This window comes from Hippopotamus amphibius, chromosome 14 (assembly GCF_030028045.1).
Source record: "Hippopotamus amphibius kiboko isolate mHipAmp2 chromosome 14, mHipAmp2.hap2, whole genome shotgun sequence".
NCBI classification, from domain to species: Eukaryota; Metazoa; Chordata; class Mammalia; order Artiodactyla; family Hippopotamidae; genus Hippopotamus; species Hippopotamus amphibius.
This window is the reverse complement of record NC_080199.1, coordinates 20,678,728-20,702,445: the sequence shown is the minus strand read 5'-3', so window position 1 is coordinate 20,702,445 and position 23,718 is coordinate 20,678,728. Positions and strand designations below refer to the sequence as shown.

The 23,718-nt window shown below is 37.3% G+C and overlaps 1 protein-coding gene across 1 annotated transcript in view; it reads left to right on the top strand.

The window, feature by feature from the left end:
* GPC5 (glypican 5) overlaps positions 1 to 23,718 on the top strand; it is a 1,362,776-nt gene that overhangs the window by 316,590 nt on the left and 1,022,468 nt on the right. The window contains exon 5 of the mRNA XM_057706978.1: positions 10,858 to 10,983. Coding sequence (XP_057562961.1) covers positions 10,858 to 10,983 — 126 coding nt within the window. The remainder of the gene's footprint in view (positions 1 to 10,857; positions 10,984 to 23,718) is intronic.

The following is a 23,718-nucleotide window of genomic DNA, read 5'->3' as shown; positions in this document are numbered from 1 at the left end:
CAACCTCCCCATCCACCTTAACCCCTTCAGCTCTGTTGAGAAAGCACCGTAAAGCTGCAAAGGAAGGGAAATCCCGTCTCATGAACAAGAAGACTTCCTATCAGGAGGGAGAAAGCTGGAATCATTTAGTCAGAAGGAAAAAATCCTTCTCTTGGAGAAGGGTGCCGATTCTCAGGTCACAGCTTCCATCCTGAGCAGCGGGTTCAGGTGGGGTTCAGAGAGCAGACTTTATGAGTTACTCTTTTAGAAAAAACAGCATTTTCTTTTTTAATCAGATATGAGTGCACCGTACTTGAAGCACATTTCTGTCTATGATAAAGCATGCTAGTGCCATTTATTGCCTTGCTTCTTAGTGTTGTGTCCACCCTCTCCCTGCACCTCTCCCGGCATCATGAAGCCTATGTAGAAAGGGGCCAAGAAGCTCGATGTCCGTCTTCCTATAACCAATCTGCCTGTGTGTATTTAATTATTTTCAAGCATTTACAATGAGAACTGTTATTGCCATAGAACAGAAATCTATAGAAATCTTTAGAAATCTCTTCTCAAGATCTATGCAAATATTTTGTCAAATAGAATGACTTCGTTGAGAATTAAGTCAAATGGTGAAATATAGATGCGGAATTGATGAGAAAATAGCCCTTATCTAGAAACACGTGACTATGTATTTCCTCTGCGGGGAAGGAGTCTGACACTTTAAATGTCTCCTGTTTGACAACCATGGGCAGACACGTCCACAGGTTTGAGCCTGTTCATTAGTGCCACATTAACCTTAACTCTGCCCCAGGCCATTAACTAGCAAACTGCACATTTGACCTTTGTTCTACAGATATTTTCAAACAGTGTGCAAGGCACTGCTTTTAATTTGGGTTCTGCATTATGTGCGGACTGATGTGAGGACTAAAAAAATCAATATATGTCATTAAATACAGAAACGTGTGGTCTGAAACATTCCACAGAGGAAAGTTCCATTTGAAAATCGGATTCTTCTCCAAAACTTTTTCAGATAATTGGCTGTGGTCAAAATTAGAAATGTTCTCTTTTATATCATGTTCAAGGGGAAAAAGGCGAAGAAGTGTTTATATGACAGTTGATAAATGTTTTAAAATTGAAACAAATGCCCATTAGATGAAGACCTAAGATTGAGAGGTATGCCTTTTGAACATAGCTCTGTTTCCGGCAACATCTCATGAAATGAAGTGCAAAATCAAATGTGGATTGGAGCCATATGCTTAAGTGAAAACAGCTCCCTAGAAAATCAGCAAAGTTTGAAACACATGGTTGTCACCCTTCAAACTATATGTGTGAGGAACATGACAGCCTTATAAATTAAAACATAAAAATTGGCTTAGTGGAATATTTTGATAAATTATGCTATTGTTGCTATATCCAGGTTTTGGAATATTATACAGCTGTATAAAAATAAGTAAGACCTAGATTGATTAACCAGAAAAGAGTTCATGATATATTGTCGAGTGAGAAGAGCCAATTGCCTGTATGTGTATAGCTTGGTCCTAGTTTTGTAAAACCAAGCCATCTCTGTCTGCCTGTCTGTTTTTGGTTACGTGTTACAGTGCACATAGAGGAAGTTGAGGAAAGCACCCCGGGCTGTTAACATTGGTTACCTCAGGAGAGAGGATGGAAACACTGTGGAGGGACAGATATGAACTTATTCTTCATGTGCCTTTTAATTATTTAACTACTCACCAAAAGATATGTTACTTTTGTCATTAAAAATGATTAAAGTCAAATGATAATGGTAAGTCAGTCAGAAGTGTTCGTTTTTAGAGCAGAAAACTGGGCATTCCTGTGTCAGCCAAGCTAGATATGACAACTTCAGGGTGAACTGCATTTTCTTTCTTTCTTTTTTTTTCCATTTGACAGATCAGGAGACCTTTCTGGCACTGCTGGCCTCCAGGGCATGGGAAGCAAGGAAGCACTAACTATGCTGGTCCGTGTTCCTCTCTTGCCTTCGGTCAGCTCAGGGCAAACAAGTCTGGAAGCTATGAGTGAGCAGTTGTGCTCCAGCCTTTTTCCTCTTTGCTGTGCTAGCACAGTGTGCAAAGCTATTCATTAGGCAGTGATCAGAATTTACTCCACTCTCTGCTTTTTGCACCAGACCTTTCAAACTGGTAAAGAGATACAGATAAATCCTGTCTAAACACGTGGCTTTCTAAGTGCAGGTTTTGGCAGGAGGAAGTGATATATCTGTTTTCTAGTCTACCAATCTACTACTGTGTTCTGTGAAAAGCATGATAATATCTGTAAAACTTTGAAAACGGAGGGAAATATTCTTTACTATAAAGAGCCATTCAACTTTTGATTTGTCAAACATCCAGTCTCTGCCCGATATTGCAAAGTGATGGTATTTTTATTAATTTATTAATGAAACAATGATGTCAAGGTCTGATGTCAAGATCTACATTGACTAAATGCTTGAATAAATAACTAACTTAATAAATAACATAGTCACTTTTTACAAGTCCTTCCACTTCTTTGGTTTTAACTTTGCTTAGTTATAAAGTAAGAGGCTGCATATTAGGATCCTGTAGGAAGCTTTCAGAAAAACCCAGATGCCTGGGTCCTACATCAAACACAAAATCTGAATGTCTGAGGGATTAATCTAGGTGTACAGTTTGTTTCCTTGGTGATGATAAAGTGCATTTAGGACAACACTACTGGATCAGATTATCTCTAAGGCTCTAACTCTTGTCTCTATAATATAGTATACCTGTGATATATTAATTATGATGGCTGACACCACAGTGTGACTAAATGTTAATGTGTCACTACATGTTAATTTCAGCATCACATATATATATTAGTTTGATCAAAAAGATCGTTTAGGTTTTTCTGTGAGGTCTTATATATTCTCTCCATAAGAATATATATATACTCTCTGTGTATTCTAAATATGATATAGAATCTGCCTTGAACTTGTTTAGTAGAATCTGGCACAGCTTGTAGTCCAGCCCTTTAGATTTCTTCCATTTTCTAATACAACACAACAGGAAGGTCTTTCTAATATTTCTCCACAGTCTTGGAGTTGGTCCCCTAACTTAAAGTTTCCCAAGTCAGCTGTGCTCTTTAAGGACTTGAAATTATCATTATAGTTTTTGAAAATGTATTTCATGTGGAAACTTCTAATTCTGGTAGTTGTTGAAAAACTAACACTGCATCTGGGGCCAGCTCAACAGGAATTTGTTAGGTCCCTGTGGGGTATCAAACTGTGGTCCAAACCCTGGGGATATAAAGCAGACATAGCTCTTGTCTTTAGAGAATTCACCCTCTAATCAGGGAGGCAGATACACAGGCAGAGATTATAATACAGATAACCAGGGCTATAAAACAGATGCCAAGTGTGGCGTGAGGAACAGGATGTACCAAAAGAAGCTTCACAGGCTGGTCAGGCAAGGAGTTAGGAAGGAGGTAGGGATTAAGCTGGATCTTAAAGGATGGGTAGATGGTTGGGAGGGTGAAGTAGGAGGGAAGGCCATTCTGGGGAGAAGAAATTCCATGTGCTAAACATGGAATCTTATGTAGTAAATATTGAGATGTCTTAGGCAATGTAAGTGTCTGGTTTTTGGCTCGGGTGTGAGCATGGAGGGAAGGGAGCTGTCATGGGAAGCTAAGGGGCAAAGAGTGGAGAGATGTTGAGCCATGGTAAGACATTTTACCTGAGTGGTTAGGATTTTAAGCAGGAAAGTATTACGGCTATTTTCCGGAGTAAATTCTGGTAAGAGCTTGGGGTGTGCATTGAAGGGAAGATGGGAGGGCAGACCTAGTCAGAGAAATCATTTGTTAGAATGTTGTAATATCAAATGAGAAATTATAAATGTGCATATGGCCTTGACATACAGGTTTTGAATAAATATTCTGACAAGGCATGTTTTCCTCTTTAAAAAAATATTTTCAGTGTTACTCTTAGTAATTATATTTGATTTCTGTATTCTTGAGATGTCTTAAGGCCAAGATGAGCAACCAACATGTAGCTAACACAACCCCTTAGAGATAGGTGGAGCTGCTAACATCTCCTTGAATTTATTTTTCTCCTAATTTTAACTGGAACTAGTGTCATGGTTATAGAAAAATAATTGTATGGACATAGTGACCATTCCAGCAACTTAAAATTTGAATCATCCAAAGAATATAATATTTTATTCATTTAGACATTTCATGTAAAATTGGAAAGGAGGGCCTGGTGCATTTAAAAAAAAAAAAAGGCTGAACAGTAAGCTGGGAACTGAAGTATGAATTCTTTCACTATGATCAACATTCACTGGAGCTGTGGCAGTAGGTGAATGTTTTTAACCTCACTGTGGCTGCTAGTGATTTAAGCCTTTCATTTCTTGCCAATTCAATTATTATTATTATTTTTCTATATCCAGTATAGATCTCCTCATCCTTCAATGCAACCACTTTTTGCAACGTTACTCTGAATTCCTGTGACCTCAAAACTGCCAAACACAGAACATAGAGCTCCAAAGACAGTTCTCTGCTCAATTTCTATCCTTACAAATCAAACCTTACCCCAACATTCACATAGACTTTCTTTCATTCTTTTAGTCTCAGAGAATTTGCTCCGAAGCTAACCACTCTGTTTTCCATAATCCTTCCTCTCTCTTCTTTTCAGAACTTATGATCCATCAGTTATTAATTTGCTTTTCTTATCCTTGTATCAATTAAGAGAGACCAGGTTGTGATGTGGTAGCAAACAACCTTAATCATTTAGAACCAAAAAAAAATGTTTTTGTTCCCAACCTACGCCCATTTCAGACCAGCAGGGGAGCTGCCCAAGTTGCAGTTGGTCTGGCTTTAAGCCTCAGAGTGACAGAGCAGCTGCCATCTGAAGCATTGCCTGCCATCTGTGGAGAGGGAAACAGAAGCTGGCAAAGCCACGTTGGTCTTCAAAGCTTAAGCCCGTAGGGAACAAACACCACTTCTGCATGCATGACCAGAACCCAGAGCAAGTCACATAGCCAAAGCCACCCTCAAAGGGGCGGTGTGAATTGGGACATTTGGAAACAAGTTAATGACCCCATAACATTATTGTCTTCTCTTTCACACACAAATATTCAAAAATCACTATCATATTCAAGCAAGCAAACACACAAAGAAAACTCTCTTCATTTTCCTTTTTGGGACTCTGTACTTCCAGTTTCTCACCTTTAATGTTCATCATACTACAAATCTGAAGGAACTATTCTTTTTTTTTTTTTTTTTGTCTGCATTGGATCTTTGTTGATGTGCGTGGGCTTTCTTCAGTTGTGATGAGAGGGGGCTACTCTTTGTCACCGTGCGTGGGCTTCTCATTGCAGTGGCTTCTCTTGTTGTGGGGCACGGGCTTTAGGCGTGCAGGCTTCAGTAGTTGTGGCACATGGGCTCAGTAGTTGTGGCTTGAGGGCTCTAGAGCGCAGGCTCAGTAGTTGTGGCTCAGGGCTTAGTTGCTTCACAGCATGTGGGATCTTCCTGGACCAGGGCTCGGACCCATGTCCCCCGCATTGGCAGGCGGATTCTTAATCACTGCACCACCAGGGAAGCCCATGAAGTCTATTATTCTTTGTTAAATGTTTAATTACTGTTTTAGTTTGCTAGGGCTGCCATAACAAAATACCACAGACTGGCTGGCTTAAGCAACAGAAATGGATTTTCTGACAGGGCTGGAGGCTATAAGTCCAAGATCAAGGCATTGGCAGATTTGGTTTCTCCTGAGACTTCTCTCCTTGGTTTGCAGTTGGCCACCTTCTTACTGTGTCCTCAACTGGCCTTTCCTCTGAGCTCATACACCTCTAGTGTCTCTTCCTCTTCTTATTAGGACACCAGTCAATGGATCAGGACCCACTATATGACGTCGTGTAAGTTTAATTACCTCTTTAAAGGCCCTGCCTCCAAATACAGTCACATTGTGGGTTAGGACTTCAACATGTGAATTTTGGGGGAACACAATTTAGTCCAAAATGATTATGGTCACCACATACAAAGGACTTTTTCAGTATTTTGTTTAGCCTTTCATAATATCATTTTACACTGAGGAGAATCTCTCTAACTTCAAAGTCCCTCATTTTTAGCTTTCATAGCTCTTAACATTGAAGTTTTTCTTCCCTTTGCTCTTTTGACTTTTGAGGCCCTTTGGCTTTCTCTGACTGCATGTTATTTGCCTGAGAGATTTTATCCATATTCATGACTTCATTTACCACCTCTGTTGATGGTGAAGCTCGCATCACACGTCCAGTGCACTGATCCTGAGGTCACGTATCCAACAGCAAACTTCCGTGGTACTCTTGGTTCTTGTACTGGAAACATGAGCATCATCTGAGTGCTTCTTTGAATTGTAGAATCTTGGACCTTAGCCCGCAAACTGTTGAATCCAAATCTGCATTTTGGCTAGATCCCCAGATGTTACACATATTAAGTTTGAAAAGTAGGGTTCTACTTGATTTCTTTTTCTGGATGTTTCAGAAATATCTCAAACTGAACATGTTGAGATTGGACTTAATTATTAATTAGGTTTGTTTTTTAATGTGGACTAATTTTAAAGTCTTCATTGAATTTGTTACAGTATCGCTGATGTTTTGGTTTTATGGCTACAAAGCATGTGGGATCTTAGCTCCCCGGCCAGGGATCAAACCTGTACTCCCTGCATTGGAAGGCGAAGTCTTAACCACTGGACTACCAGGGATGTCCCCATTAATTAGTTTTCACTCATTTATTAATTTGGCGTAACTATTTATTGAGTGCATTATATGCCTGAACAAAACAAACCAAAAAAACCCCTGCTTGCCTGACGGTTTTATTCTAGAGTGGGAAACAGATAAGAAACAATAAAATGTAGTAAATAGTACGTTACATGCTCAAATAGAAAGTCATATGTGCCATGGAAGATGAAAGATGAAAATTTTGAATGAAATAAAGGAAATCATTAACACAGTGGGGGACACTGAGAAGGTGATGTTTCCTTTATCTCTTACCGCAGTGAATAGCATAATCTTTACATCAGACACCTGACTGCAGAGGGCAAGACAATTAGAAGTAACCTTAAAACCTTTACCTGTCAATTCTAGATTCCTAATGTTTTTCAAATCTATCATTTTCCTGATGTTGACTAGAAGGTTTTCTTTCCCATCCTCATACTTCTCCTTTTGAACTTGGTTATAGTCCCCTAAGTGACCTCACTGCTTTTCTGTTTCCGTGATACTGCAGTGATGATGATGTCAACTTGCTGGCTGGAAAAATTAATGGCTCTTACCACCTTCTGAATAAAACTGAAATGTCTTATGATGATCAAGGAGGCCAATTATACTCTGACGTCTTCCTGCCTTTAACCGTAATTCCCATAAGAACACTCCTTACTAGCTAAACTAACTGTATGAGTCTCTGAACATACAGTGTTCCCCTTTGCCTTTGCTTATACTGGGTTTTGTTGTTGTTTGCTTCTTTGTTTGTTTGTTTTTGCATGGAACACTGAAATGTTATCTTCCAAATCCTGATTCCTTCTGTCTTCAAATGTGACACTACTTATTAACACTGTATTATTATTGTGGATTTTCATTAGAATGTGCATTCTTAGAAGGCAGGGACTGTTCTGTTTAGCTATGAATCCCTGGTGCCAACACAGAGCTTGGTACATAATAGTGTTTAGTATGAGTATTTTGTGACAAAAAATTGATAGCTGATGGTTTATGGAATGAGTGGAAGTCTTCTAGGAGATAATCCTTTCAGAGAGAACACAGGCAAAAGCCCAGAAGTATGTTTGGAGAACAGCAAGTGCCTCACTTTTGTGGAACCCTAAAGTGTGGTTTGGGTTGTTGTCGAAATTAAGATGAGAAGGTACCTTATATACCTTTCTAAGAAGTTAGGATTTCATGCTGTAGAGAATAGAGACCCATTGATGGCTTTAAGCAAGTGAGTGGCATAATCTGTGGGCTTCCAGATTCGGATTTCTGTAGGCGGCTCTCGTGGAGAATAGGAGGTGATTGTTAAGGAACCTATGGGAGGTGTGTCTTCCTGGTGCAGTAACTGCAGAGAAAGATGATCAGGTCTTGAGCTAAGGCAATGGCAGTAGCATTGGGAAAGGGGACTGGAAACGAAAGATGTAAACCTTCCCCATTATGATCTATTGGCTGTGAAGGGAGAAATGCAGCAAGAGCACCATTCACCAAGATTGAAGTAGGAGGTTTGGGGGCCAAAATGTATCTATTCATTTCTACACGATCAATTTGAAGGTCTCAACATTTGCAGCCATTTGTGCCAGGCCTCTTCATTTCTAAAAGATTCTTTGATTCCAAACAGGTGGTCATTTATAGTGACTAGAATTCAGGACAGAAGTTATACATCTTCCCATTTATTAAGGCCCACCTCTCTCAGAAAGAACTAGTCAATTTCATCAATTATGTTTTAGTAGCTGCAGCATGAAAATTGATGTTTGTTTCTGCCTTCCAGTTAGTGGAACATAGCCATCAAGGGAAGACTTATTTTCTAGTAGAGGAAATCGATAAAATATAGATAAGCATTTAACTGTGCTGGTGAGAAAATAAACATCATTCTTTTTTGATTGAGCATGAGTTAGAGATTTGTGCTTCCTGCAACTATTTTTCTTATCAGTTGTCTCGTCAAGATTTGCTAAAAACGTGATTAAATACTCACCAGGCACTTGTCATAGGAACTTCTGATCTTCTCTGTGATTGCAGATCTTACATATTTGAAAGCTATATTTATCCTTCCAACAGAGTAGTGATTATTTATAACTCCAGAATTTCTACAATTAGTTCTTTGAAAACCAATAAGAGAGAATTACAAGCTGAAATGGTTGAGCATTAGCGCTGTCAAAATTAGATTTAATTTTAAAAATTTGGTTATTCCAGCTTAATTTATAGCCTTTAATTTCATTTATATTTTATTTTTTAAAAATATTTATTTAATATTCAGCTGCGTAAGGTCTTAATTGCAACACATGGGATCTTCATTGTGGCACGTGGGCTCTTTGCTGTGGCACGGGCTTCTCTCTAGTTGTGGTGTGTGTGCTTCTCTCTAGTTGTGGTACATGGTGTGGCCACTGGGCTGCAAGGGAAGTTCCTAATTTCATTTTTAAAGAAATTATTTTAAAAATATCAATCGGGAATGCAGTTTCATAATTGCTATATTTTAATTACTCATCCCACAAATTTCTAAAGTTTGCTTTCCTGCCAACGTTTCCATCTCCTGTCTCTGCCTTTTAGTCCAGGGGGGGCATTTCCTCTGAATCAGGCTAGTGGCTTTTCATGTTCTCCTCCCCCCCGCCCCCCCACCCAAAACAGTTGTTACTGTAGAAATGTTCAGAACTAAAGTCTTTAGGACTTGGTCTTTTGAAACACTAAAACTCAAGTTTTTGAGACCTCAAAGCTTTAGTTTTTTTTTTTTTAATTTATTTATTAATTTTTTGGGGGTACACCAAGTTCAGTCATCTGTTTTTATACATATATTCCCGTATTCCCTCCCTCCCTCGACTCCCCCGCAAAGCTTTAGTTTTAAAACTCCAAAGTCTTGTATTTCTAAATTGAAAAACTGCTTTTTTGTTAAATTTTCCCTTTCCATAATTGATGCTGAAAAGAGAAGTAGTATGAGAGGGAAAAAACTAAGTAAATGTATTAAATATTATTCCCTCCAACAAACTTTATTTTCATGCTTCTGAAGTTTGTTACATACCTTAATTCTCTCATATTTAGTAAAGACACATTACTTGATGTTCTTAGCCACCAAAGAGAAAACCCAGATGGGAAAACCACCCAAGTCTACTAAACTTTTAATCAGTAAGCAATCAGTCAGCTTGTTCTAAGCCTCTGACATTTCTATATGGAAAAGAAAGTAGTTAGTATCAGTGTCGTTTATATACCAGTAGCTAATGGGTGCTTTTTTTAAAAAAATTCTAATTAATTAGTTTATTTTTATGGCTGCATTGGGTCTTAGTTGTGGCATGCAGGCTCTTTGTTGTGTCTCTGTAGTTTGGGGCATGCGGGCTCTCTAGTTGCAACACTCAGGCTCTCTGGTTGAGGCACATGGCCTAGTTGCCCTGCAGCACGTGGGATCGTGGTTCCCTGACCAGGGATCGAACCCATATCCCCTGCATTGGAAGGCAGATTCTTTACTACTGGACCACCAGGGGGACCACTAGCCCACCACTATTGGGATGCTAGTGAGGGCTTTTAGGGAGGCTGAGTAAAGTAGGGTGTGTGTGTGTATACTATACACAACTTCTTGGACTTGCAGTTAGATAAAGTTTATACCTAGTGAAAACATTTATTTAAAAGAATAAATTTGAATACTTTTTTTAAAAAACTAAAAAAAACTAAAAGTAAAAAAAAGTTTTTTTTTAAATAAATAAATTTATTTATTTATTTATTGGCTGCATTGGGTCTTCATTGCTGCACACGGGCTTTCTCTATTTGCGATGAGCAGGGGATACTCTCCATTGTGGTGGGCGGGCTCCTCATTGTGGTGGCTTCTCTTGTTGTGGAGCACAGGCTTTAGGCACACGGGCTTCAGTAGCTGTGGCACGAGGGCTCAGTAGTTGTGGTTCATAGGCTCTAGAGCGCATGCTCAGTAGTTGTGGCACATGGGCTTAGTTGCTGCGCGGCATGTGGGATCTTCCTGGACCAGGGATCGAACCTGTGTCCCCTGCATTGGCAGGTGGATTTTTAACCACTGGACCACCTAGGAAGTCCCTGTAGTTTTTGTCTTGATTGTTAGAAAAGTATTAAATATATGAAAATAAGTAGAGAAAACTTTAAAAGTTGCATTCTAAACAGTATGCATAACATTATGCCATTTATATTGGCATTTCATATGAATTTTGCGTTTAATTGTTTTCTTTGTTTTTCCGTTCAGAGAATTTATCAACAGCCTTCGACTGTACAGGACATTCTATGGAGGCCTGGCCGATCAGCTTTGTGCTAATGAATTAGCAGCTGGTGACGGACTGCCGTGCTGGAATGGAGAAGACATAGTAAAAAGGTATTTTATGTGTACTGCTCTGTGAAAACACATTGGCCACTTTCATCCTTGCTTTCTTTTCCTAGTTCTTGGATGCATTACTTCAGTTTTAACTTTGCCGCATAGGTTAGAGGATATATTAATTCCTTCCCTTTAGTTTGTCAAAAATAAATTTGGTTCTTCTTGACATATTAGAAATATGATAGCCTTCTGTGGTGTTCTGAAAGTTCTCTCATCTTGTCTATCTATCTATGGCTTCCCCAACAATCCCACTTTTTCAGTGGAGTATTACTTAACTTCTAGCCAATCTGTCTTGTTTCTCAACTATCATTTTTTTAACTTTATTACTATTACAAAGTGAGAAAATTCGGTGAAATGTGAATAGCTGTGCGAAGATTCGTTGATTTGTAGATATATGTCACAGCAGTGTTAATGTGTCCCTCCTACAGTTGTCTCTTTGAGTGTATGTGTGTGTGTGAGAGACAGAGGGAGAGAGGGAGAAGAAAAGAGAGCTGGTACTTTTAAGTATATCTGTTTGAGGCATTGTTTATTTGTATGTTGTCAATTGTTCTCAAGCTCAGGAGTGAAATTTTTTACCTTATTTTTCTCACTGTCTAGAATTTCTTTGAGTTTATTTTCCGTCACTTCATACAACTGATTGTGCTCTCAAATAACTTCCTGAGCTTGAGAAAGTCCTAGATTCTCCCTCTATAACAATAGTGTGGTCAATACAATTGGCTGGGAATTAGTCTTTTGATTTTCCAATGCTGGTGATTATCATAGAATGGAGGCCTGTGCTGTGTTTGGGTTTGAATGTTTTAGTGTATTTTATTTTGAACAACCTGCAAAAAGATAGGGTGTTAAACTTTCTGATTTATAAACACGCTCACTCTGTATAAAGGTAGGTAGTTTAGTTACCGCAAGAGTGATGAGTTCATTTAAAATGTTGTTTAGCAAATTCAATTTACTATGATAAACATATACTGTAATTAATGTTGATATAAATTTATATAATAAAAGCTGTTTATATATTTCTGGGTGACTATATTCATTATAGTTAAAGGTTACATTCCTGATATAGTAAATGATTACTTATAGTTTATATCCAAATATCTCATAGGGAATCTTTGATTTCACAGAAAATAATTATTGAAGGCAGGAACTAGAATTAATTTTAAATAAACTACTTGGCTGACATGGCTGGTGCTCTTTTTTTCAGTATGCTCCTTGGCTGTTGAAATGTGTTCTTAAATATATCTTTCTTGCCTTTATTGAGAGCAGCCATAGCACGCATAGTATTTTGAGTTCTTACAGTATTCACATTAATAAGATTTCTGCCACTTAGACCTATTAATTAAATTCTACTGTGACTTACACTTTCTCTTTTCACATTGTGCAAGGTGGAATTGAATATTTTTGTGTATTAACAATTTTTCTACAAGGGCTAATGAGAATTTCATGGTGATTGATGAACAGTTTAGTATAGAATATAAATATATTTAATAATATCACATTACATTATATTATACATTTGATTCTATAGCCTCAAGAACCTTAGTTTCAATTTGTCCCATTCCTCTCTTGACTATTTGGTTTGGGGTTTGTATAATAAGAAATACTTTTGGAGAAATCATGACTTGGGAAAACTTTTTAGAGAGAGTGTTCTCAACTCAAAAATAAATTGTCTTCTACACGATGTATATTTTAGGACCTCATTCGTGGTTTATGAATAAAGAAAGTTCATCTTTAGCAAGAACTCTCTGTGCAAAGTGTCCACATTTCTGGTAAAGAAAGTGAGCAGTTCTCATCATCCTCACTTGTTTCTGCTCCTGTCTCCCCTTTCCTACACCACCCGGCCTCCTGTTTGTCAGTTGCTTCCAAGGGCCCTATGTGACTCCACTGTCCTGTGAACACCTAACACTTTGCTTAACTTTTTTCTCAAACAGCCCTTCTACCTCATCACCTTAGCTGACATTTTCCATTCCTTGAGGGTGTTTTTTCCTCTTCGGTCCTTATCTCGTGAATTACCAACCTACTCCCTTCCCTCTCTGGGCCAGCAGGTGAACCTCACACACTGTCTCCCTACCACCTTCTCTAGGCCTCTTCCCAAATGAACATTTTCCAGCCCTAATTATTCTCTAGCACTCAGCTAAGGTTTCGCAAGAATGATCTCATTGAATTCTCCCCAAACTTTACTCCTGCATGCTTCAGAGTAAGCTGATGAGGTGGTATCTCCTTTCTGTTTGATCTTGAGAAAACTTTTATGTATACTTTAAATTGTAATTTCATTCATGGCTCAGCCAGTTCTTGATATAAATTTAGAACAGGATTTTTTTCAATGCACAGTCAATGCTAAAATATAAATATCCATTATATGTGGTTAACTGATTGATTATTATATATTGACCATGGAATATCATGTGGCAGTCAAAAATGATGCATATTTGTATTGGCTAAAGTACAATAATATCAAATAATTATTAACTTAAAATAGTTAAACACTGGATCTTAAATATTTTACCAGCAGATTTGAATAAATAAGAATATTGATATTGGTTCCACATAGAATATTTCTGGACAGTTACATGAAAACTGTTATATACTTAAAGTACTGGGGAGGCTTTATATTTTATTTGCATTGTATTCATTTATGTTTAATGAAAACACATGTTATAGTGATGTTAGAGTTATGGGCCTTTATTTTCTTCTTTTTATGATTCTTTTTTTGAAATAAAAGTGCTACTTTTACATTTCATTTTTAAGTGATTTGGATTTTCATAGTAATTTTGTGATAAGGTTTTGTCAAAGCATAAATGGATATGTTTCAGTACTGAACTTCTGAATTTCGCTAAGATGGCTTCAATATAAAGTCAAGTTCTGATGAATGTTACAATCCTGTTATTAGCTGCTTTTTCCTTGAGAAAGAACAAAGCATAGCAGTGATCGATGTATGAAAGCACTATGGTCCCAATATAGGATATTCATTTCAGAGATCTGCAGTTGGTTGAGATAAATAATGTCTTCAAATTTGAAGAAATGAATATCAAGTGAATGTATACCACATTTGGGGGTAGTAGGGATTTTCTCCTTTTTTATGGTTGGTTATAATACTCATCAAATTCACTCTAGAGAAATTATGCGAAACACATCAACAGGATAAATTTGTGGCTAAGATTGAGCCTATCATTCATTGTAAGAACGAAGTGATTATTTTGGCAAGATTTCTTCCCCTGGAGATACTTTTTAGGAGATGATTGATAAGATTATTTATGTGCACAGACGTCTTGCCTTAAAGAATGGGAGAACCACACAGATTGTTTCAATATTATGACACGTCTGTAAACTGGGTCAGATCACCTTTGAGCTCATCAAAAGAGGGGGAATTCCTTTGTGGTTGTAGATGAAATATCTCAAATAACTGTAACATATTCATGAAACAGAATCTAGTTTAATTCAAATGATTTTAAAGCATGTGTGCATACCATATACACTAGCATGACACCGAGGTCCATGGTTCAGTTTCTGATTAACGATGAAAATGTACTGAAATCCACATAGTCTCTGTCCCTTAAAGTCCCTCTTATCTGCCCCTCCTGTCTCTTCATCATGAAACAAAATTGTTCTCTGAAAGGCCTGCCAATGCTTACTCTGTTCTCAGTTCCCTGTGATTGCAAGTTGATTGATGCTTGTACTGCCTTTGTGGGTACTGAAGTTCAGGTGACAGCTACTTAATTACGAGGACTTCCTTTTTTCCCTTTTAATTAATAGACAGATAATCCAGTAACTCTCCCTCAGTCTTCAGGAATTTATGACTTCCGTGACAACTCTTAAACTAGCCAATAGCTGTTAAGTATCCCAGTAAAATGAATAATCCACATGGTTTCTACTTGGTCTTGAGGTAGTTAATGTTCTTTAATGCTTCTTTCCTAACCCAGGGTTTTCTTTTTGAACTCTTAATGATAAGGTGCCCCTTCTCAAAATATTATAATCGAATTTTTAAAAATCACATAAAAGTATAAAACCCTAAAAATCTGAGATTTTATATTTATCTATTATCAGTTTTCTTTTCACCCAGAAAATGACAGTTTTTCTGGCCATAACTTTTTTTACCTCACTTTTTTTTTTCCATTTTATCTATTATTTATCTTGAAAGCCACTTCATCTTCAAATTTTCTCTTTCTTCCTGACTTTCCTACATTCAATTATAACTTTTTTTTTTGTTTAAACACCTGGCCTAGCTTCCAAATGTCACGGACTGCATTTGAAAGCCAATCAGGTCTCAGGATTGTTCTGAATTTTATTACTATAACAACTGCTTGTTTTTCCTGCCTTGCTTATGTAAAGTCAGTATGTTCTTCGTGACTTAAACACCAGTCTGTTGTCCATTCATTTTTCCCCCTTACAGTTTCTACCTATTCAATCAGATTTATAATGTTGAATTATACCTTTGTAATAATCATAATTTTTATCATACCTGTGGCCTATCTTACTTGGTTCAGAATTGCAGGTCACTTAAAAGGTGTGATTACAAGATGTACCCACTCCTACCCCATTGCAACAGTCTGCTAAGGACTTCGATATTTCCACTATTAATGGAATATTTTCAACTAAATCATTTCTCCATACAACTATATATACAGTTTTGTCAAACTCCCACTTTTATCTTGAGTCCTAGTGGAATGAATCACCTCATTTGTGTCTTACTGTAACCTCTAAATCACCATGACACCTTTAATACGTTTTGCATTTATATGTCATATATCTTCCTATCTATTGAAATTTATTTTATAGCACAGCTTCTGTATTCTCCGAGAGGCTAAGAGCAATATCACTGAATGCCTATCACTTTTTTTTAAAGATAGCAGGACTCTGAGGAAGAGGAATTTTTGTAAGTGTTAGTGAGAACGAAGAGAGATGGTGATTCAGGGATGTGGCTTGGTGATGACATTTGGGTGGGGAATATGTGATTCCAAAATGAAATTGAAAAATGAGGAGAAAGGAGATGAATCACAAAAGTTTCTGCCTATGGCTGACTCTGGGTACTGATTTCTTTTTTTCTAAACTTTTAAGATCATTCCCGCCTGTCTCATTGTGTGCGCTTCCATAGACATTTTGGTGAAACCAGAGTCTAAAGAACTCTGAGAAGCTCTTAGAGACAAATTAGGTCTGATTGTCTCTATCATAGATGAGGCACCTGGGTTGGGGGTGCATAAAAGGGTCGAGGTCAAAAGTCTGTCTGCTATCTTCAGTATGGGAAGAACTGAAACATTTTTGCTCATTTGTGGTAGAAATAAAAAGTGTGGTTTTAGATATAAGAGACTGTCAAATTCCTCACATGGTGTGATACACAGTCTGGGTCCCGTGGGACAAGTATCAGTATGACTGATGTAAAAAGTTCTGAATGAACATAAAATGTGCAGGGTTCTTGGCTGTGTACCAACTCTTTCTGCCTTACTATAATACACCTGCTTAGCAGATAATTTTTATTTAAATGATAGTGTCTGAAGTAGTTATCCTACAGATTGGTTCTATAGAAAATAAGATAGAAGAAGGTAGCAAGGGAATGCACGTTTTATCAACTTTTCTCCAAGTTTCAACATCCTGGCTAGTATTAAAGCCTAGGAAAATGTCCATTCTTCTTAGGTCAGTATATGCATTTTGTTATTTTCTAAGAGACGTTCCATTAATTTGGTAATAAATGCATGGTGTCTCATCTTCTGAACTGGAAAGGTTCTTTTGAATCTTTCTTCACTGGCTTATTGGCTTCGCAGTCAGTTGTCTACATGTCATAATTGTATGCTTATTAAGCAAACAATCATTACATTCAGGGAGCTGGACTCAAAGGTAAAAGTAGAAACTGTTTCATTGCACCCACTCTAAAGGCTGCTTTTCCCTGTCACTAGAATGAAATCATCGCCGAGTCTCAGAATTTTTTTGACCACTACTAGTGTCTGCAGGATCTTTTGTTGTCATTAGTTCCATAAAGAGTCTAAATTCAGTAATTAAATTCAGCCTGTTGAAAGCCTAAATTCAGTAAAGACAAGGTCTAGGCCAACTTGATAATCAAAACTTCACAAAAGGGGCCATTTCTCAACATTCCCATGATGTACTGCTTCAGTGTAGAGGTGCCTGTGGTGGTAGGGTGAACCACTTCAGGTCCACGTGCCAACCTTGACTTCTCCTTGTCCTTCAGCCAATGTTTCTGACTCCTGTATGTTTGGCTGGCAGGACAGTGGGGCAGCCAGAAAGAAGGAGAGAGAAGGGGTGAGAGAAAGGAATATTCTTTTTGGCTGATAATTTTGTATCTTTCACTAATGATTGCTAACTTGATGGGTATTAAGACTGATGTTCTAGGGCTTCTGTGTGCTCAAGAGAATGCCTCTTCTAATCTCCAACTCATGGTAAAGCTCTGGCTGCTTTCTGCTGAGATCTTCTGGTTGGGTTCTTTTCTCCTGCATGGTCCACTCTAGACCACAGAAACTTTGCTTCTCTCTCCTGCTTTTGGTGGAAGTACAGCCTGTATTCAGTGGAGCTGCCTCTCTTTACTCTGCTGAAAGGAAGGCAACTTCTGCTACCAGCATGGGCTGCCTTCCATTTTCTTAGGCATGAATCAACCATGCCTTTTAATCCTTCAACTTCAAGGATCCCTCAGCCTTTCTCACGGAGAATGGATGAATGTGGGGAAGACATAGCACTCCAAGTTTCTTCAAAGAAATTCTCTCCTTTGGCCTCTTCGACCTTAATCCTTTAATATAATTCAGGTGCATATCAAGATGAAGGACTCAAAACCAGTTTTCAGCCATCCGCTTTTTATGTCTAGCAACTCAATTTGGAATGCTGTCTATCGTCTTGTTCTCAGCTGAAACAGAAGCAGAAAGAATGCTGTTTTGGCATCCTTTTATATGTGTTTGGAACTGGTGAGTAGAAGACAGAAAACTAGATTCCATGTTCAATACTGCAGTTGACCTTGAATGGGATACAAAGGTAAGTAGGACTTTGTCCCCACCTCAGGGACTTAGATTCCAAACATAGGTAGAGAACATGTTTACCATATGAACACAGCAAGACAGATACTGTGAAACAAGAGAGACACAAACAATCCCACAGACTTTCAAATAAAGAGGAAATCTCATTTGTTTGAGGGGATTTGAAAAGTATTTTATAAAAGAGGTAATATATAATATAGGTCTCCATTCATTTAAAATAACTTCTCTGAAATATTTATGGATGAGATGAGATGATGTCTGGAATTTGCTTTAACATAATTCAATGAATGGGGGAAAGAGGGTCATATTATATGTGAAACAGGATTTGTGTGTGTGGATAGTCATATGGAAGGTGTATTGTGGGTTCAAGGTGTTCTTTGCATGTGTTTGAACATTTTATAATAAATATAATAAAAATATAATAAGGCATAATTAAATTATGTTGTCAAGAGTCTATTCTGTCACATGTGCTGTTATAGATGATGAGGATACAGCAGTGGACAAGACAGACCTGAGCTGTTTCTCATTAGATACAGATAAAGAAGAGATGAACTCTGATCAAAGGATTACAGATGTCAGTGGTTTGGAAAATCTGTTTTTTTTTCTTTTTTTTTTTTTGAATCTTTATTGGAGTATAATTGCTTTACAGTATTGTGTTAGTTTCTGCTGTACATCAAAGTGAATCAGCTATATGTATACATATATCCCCATGTCCCCTCCCTCTTAAGGCCCCCTCCCAACCTCCCTATCCTACCCCTTTAGGTCTTCACAAAGCATCAAACTGATCTCCCTGTGCCCTGTAGCAGCTTCCCACTAGCTATCTGTTTTACATTTGGTAGTGTGTACATATTAATGCTACTCTCTCACTACATCCCAGCTTCCCCTCCCCCACCATGTCGTCAAGTCTGTTCTCTACGTCTGCATCTCTATTCCTGCCCTGCCACTAGGTTCATCAGTACCATTTTTCTAGATCCCATATATATGCCTTAGCATATGGTATTTGTTTTTTTCTTTCTGATTTACTTCACTCTGTATGACAGACTCTAGGTCCATCCACCTCACTACAGATAGCTCAATTCCATTCCTTTTTATGGGTGAGTAATATTCCATTATGTATATGTGCCACATCTTCTTTATCCATTCATCTTTAAGGGTGGATGAAATTTTAATCAGCTGACTTGGAAGCAAGAAACAGAATGGGAGCAAATACATTTTTGAATGAAATGCTCCAAGTTTGGTAGCCTCTTAAAAGGCATTATTTCCATTTGTGTGTAACCTTTCAGGTGATCTCTTCTCCTTCTCAACACTCTTTCATTTGATCTTCATGGGTGTGTCCTAACTACATAGTATTAAGCTTTCCCTTGTTCATGATAGTGTAGCCATTCATGCAGAAAGCCAGTAAAAGCTCAGAGGTTAGGAACATAGGCTGAGGAGCCAGACTACCAAGGTTCTCAGTAAAGGTTAGTCACGATAGCTCTGTGAATTCAGGCACATCTATTAACTTCTAACTGCATCAGTTTTCTTATCTTTAAAATGTGGCTGAAATAATACCTATTTCATATTTGAGAATTATGTTATTCACATCAACAATTTAGAATACTAGATGTCACATAGTAAGCATTCAGAAACTATTAAATCTTCCTATTGAGCAGTTTATATTCCTTTACTTCAGTAGGAATGAAACACTATTGTATTGAGCTTCTCTCATCATTGGATATTTTCTGTCATGGGTCAGAAGACTTCCATTTGGAAAACAAAGATGTGAAGATTGGTTTATGAGTCAGTAAAAATTAATATTAGGGATTTTGGTTTGGGAGTAAGAGATAGTGCCTTATTCATAGTTTAAAGGATTATTTCATTGAGGATGGAATTAGAGAAAATATATCTTAATAGGCAGTATATCAAATGCTCCAGTTTTGGAGAATTGTGGTCTGTCTTGTACCCACGCAATACATCAGCTTTCTTAAGGGAGAACTAAAAGTTAAGATACAAAGGAAAAACATTATAAAGATAAAAGAAAAATATTTTACTCTCAAGCAGTAGTTTGGGAACAGTCAGTCACCGTCTTAGAGTTGATCATAGTGAAATAAATGTCTGGAAATGACTGGAAGTAAATGTCTGAAGCCATGTTAAATATAAGTACATCATACAACAGATTGTTTTGGTTACATGACAGTTTTAAGGCTGCTACACTTAGAGTCATTTCTCTTCATCCCTTGGATTCCCAAAGGAAATATGTATCATAAACAGAATCACTAAAACAAAATGAGGTTGAACATCCCTCATCACCGTGTATCTAGCTACTCAGTTTCTCGCCAGACTGACAAGGTACAAGGAGGCTATTTTTAACTTGTTACTTGCTTCCATCAGAGAGTGTATGTAGAGGAAGATGAAAAAAATAAGAGCGAGCAAGATAAAAGTTCACTGAAGCGGAAACCTAAAGGGCCTTTTCCCATCTGTTTGGCACAGAAGTTGTTCTCTTTTTAGGGGTACAGATTTCATCACAGTTCCATAGACCTGTGAGTGCAGGCTATGTTACTGCAAAACAGCAGTAGTCTTCAAGGGCTCCGGGAAGCTTATTCTTATGTTAGCCTGAGCAGTTCCTTACTTTTCCTTCATTTTCGTATTGAACTTAGAAGTGAAAAAGTATCCCCTTTTTAGTAAAACGTATGTAAGTTTGCTTATCTATAAAGATGGCACATATTTTTTCTTAGTCTGGTTCCTGCATTTCCATATCAGAGGATATAAATTCATCATGAATGATTTATTATATTTTAAAATAAAATGCCAGAAGAGATGAAAGAGAACAGCCACTTATTTATGATACTTTCTTCAAATAGAGTCCAGTATAGTCTCATTTATTTAATGAGAACAGCCCATAGCTTATCAGCACATTTTCTTTATGAACCATCAAGATCTTTATTTTCTGATGCACTCCTACAAACAAGTGAGTGAAATTTGCTAGGTATTGTTGAAATGAGTTTCCAGAATCTGATTAGAAATTACTTGCGCATTAACGAATGTAACATTTGAAGGTTATTGACCTGTATGTTTTAACTAGCGTGATTACTATAATTATGTATTTCATGGTTCTAAGGATTTCATTTTCTCATGACTATACTGAAATGAGGGAATGTTTTAATGTTTTTTCCCCCGGGAGATAAATGAATGCACGTTTTTTGAGTATTTTTTTTTTTTTGTATAATCCACTTTCAAAGCTCTATCTTTAATCATTTTTATATGTAATGGAGCCACAGAGAGTTGAAGTTATAAATCTTTGGGGTATTGAATAAGAAACCTAAGAGTCTTAGAATCATAAAGGAAATGAGTCTCAAGTTTGGAAAGTAGCCTAAAAGTCAGTTCATCTGATACAGGACAAAACTCTGAACAATGGTTGGGAGAAGGGAAAAACACAGAAGAGATTTTTGTTCTCTATACACATCAGTATAGTGCTTAAATCTTTCATAACATTTTTGTGTTATAAAAAAATGCCATTTAACTCTTGATTTCCCTCTACTAGCATCAGACAACTTGTACCTAAATTGGAACAAAGCTGCTCGTTTCTTTGCCTCATTCTATGCAGTCCTGACAGCAAGAAAGCCCTGTTCCTAATAAAGTGAAGACTCTTTGCTAGCCAGTAAGGCATTATTAGTACATGATGTGTGATGATATAAACATTTTCATATAAATTTTACATACATTAAATATGAAATGACAATTAATTATGGATATGGATGAAATATTGGTCCTTTTTTAGGTTATTCTAAACAGAACTGAGGCATTTTAGATGTATTGGATCAGTAAATCAACAGCATTTTAGAGTAATATATTTAAATTATTTTGTATCAAACAAAATGAATCTCTTCTTTTAGTGAGCATGGAATAGTTAAACATAAGGAGTATTGCCAAGTAGTAAAAATTATATGGTGCTATTGGTTTGGAATGGAATCTTTGCCATCTAATTGGAAGTCATGCTTCTCAAATTGTCATACGTGTTTCTTCAGAGTTAAGTGGCGATGCTCTGTGGGGTAGAAAGACGCACAGTATAAACACAAAAGCTGCAGTGAGAGGGCTTTCTATGTGATAAATATATAGCATTGTATTCGATGTATTAGGGTTTCCAGAGAAATAGAAACAGTAATATCAATTATCACCATCATCTATCATCTGTATTTAGAAACAGATTTTAAGGAATTGGCTTAAGGGATTGTTGGGGGCTGGCAAATCTGAGATCTGCAGGGCAGGCTGGTAGCTGGAAATTCTGTTAGAAGTCAGTGTTACAGTCTTGAATCCAAAGGCAGTCTGGAGGTAGAATTTCTTCCTTTTCTGGGAACATCTGCCTTTTCTCTTATGACCATCAACTTGATTGGAGAAAGCCCACCCACATTATGTAGGTCATCTGCTTTACTCAGAATCTACTTTTTTAAAAAATTGGAATATAGTTGACTTACAATGTTGTTTTAGTTTCAAGTGTACAGCAAAGTGAATCAGTTATGCACATACATATATCCACTCTTTTTTAGATTCTTTTCCCGTATAGGTCATTACAGAGTATTGAGTAGAGTTCCCTGTGCTGTATAGCAGGTTCTTATTAGTTATCTATTTTATATATAGTAGTGTGTATTGCCATACTGAGTGAAGTAAATAAGTCAGAGAAAAACAAATATCATATGATATCACTTGTATGTGGAATCTAAAAAAATAGTACAAATGAACTTACAAAGCAGAAATAGTTACAGATGCAGAACACAAACTTATAGTTACCAAGGGGAAAGGAGGTGGGGAGAGTTAAATTGGGAGATTGGGATTGACATATATAGAATCTACTGTTTTAAATGTTAATCACATCTAAAAAATACCTTCATAGCAATATCTAAAGGAGTCTTTGGCAAAACCATTGGATGTCATAGCCTAGCCACGTTGGCACATAAAATTAAGTATCACAAGTAGTGTTCTAGGTGATGAATGAGCTGGCAGGTTGATGCTCTCCTGGAGCTGATGTTCTAAAGATGGAGTGTTTTAGATTAAGTCTCCAGGGAAAACCTCTCTGGAGATAGCATATTTAAGCTGAAAATGTGGGAAGATCTGATTTCTCCAAGTAGAGAGGACCTCATGCCTCATGTGTCTGAGGAACAGGAGGAAAATCAGCATGTCTGGAGCAGAGAGAGGTGAGTAATGCAGGAGGATAGTCTGGAATGAGATTGTAGATGGGCAAGTGTCAGCTCACATGGGCCAGGGAAGAAGTTTGGATTTTATTCTAGGTGCACTGATAAGTCATTGGAGGCATTGAACCAGGACTGATATAATCTGGATGCTTCATGGAGAGCAATTTTGAACATAAAGTTGAAGAGAAAACAAAGAGAAATTTACTATTCCGTACTGGCTGATGTATATGTGATATGAGAGAGAGAATGAAAAAGTGAACGAAATTGAACATATGCCTCTAGAGAATACAACATTATTATTCACAGTGAATGAAAATCTGTCACATTTGTCTTATCTGGGAGATTTGTCTTCTTTGCAGAGCGATACATGCTGTAAGAAAACTGTAAGTATGCAACCACACTGAGGATAAAGTGCGTACAATCTGTATCACAGAGGGATGTTTCCCTCCTGAATATAGTTCTTCCTCACATGAATTATAAAAACACTAAACATCTAATAGAAAAGTACATCAATAAACAGTTCACAGAAACTTATCAGAGTTTTTTAAACATATGAAAAAAATAACCTCAGCCATGCCAGTTAAAGAATTTCCAACACAAATCAA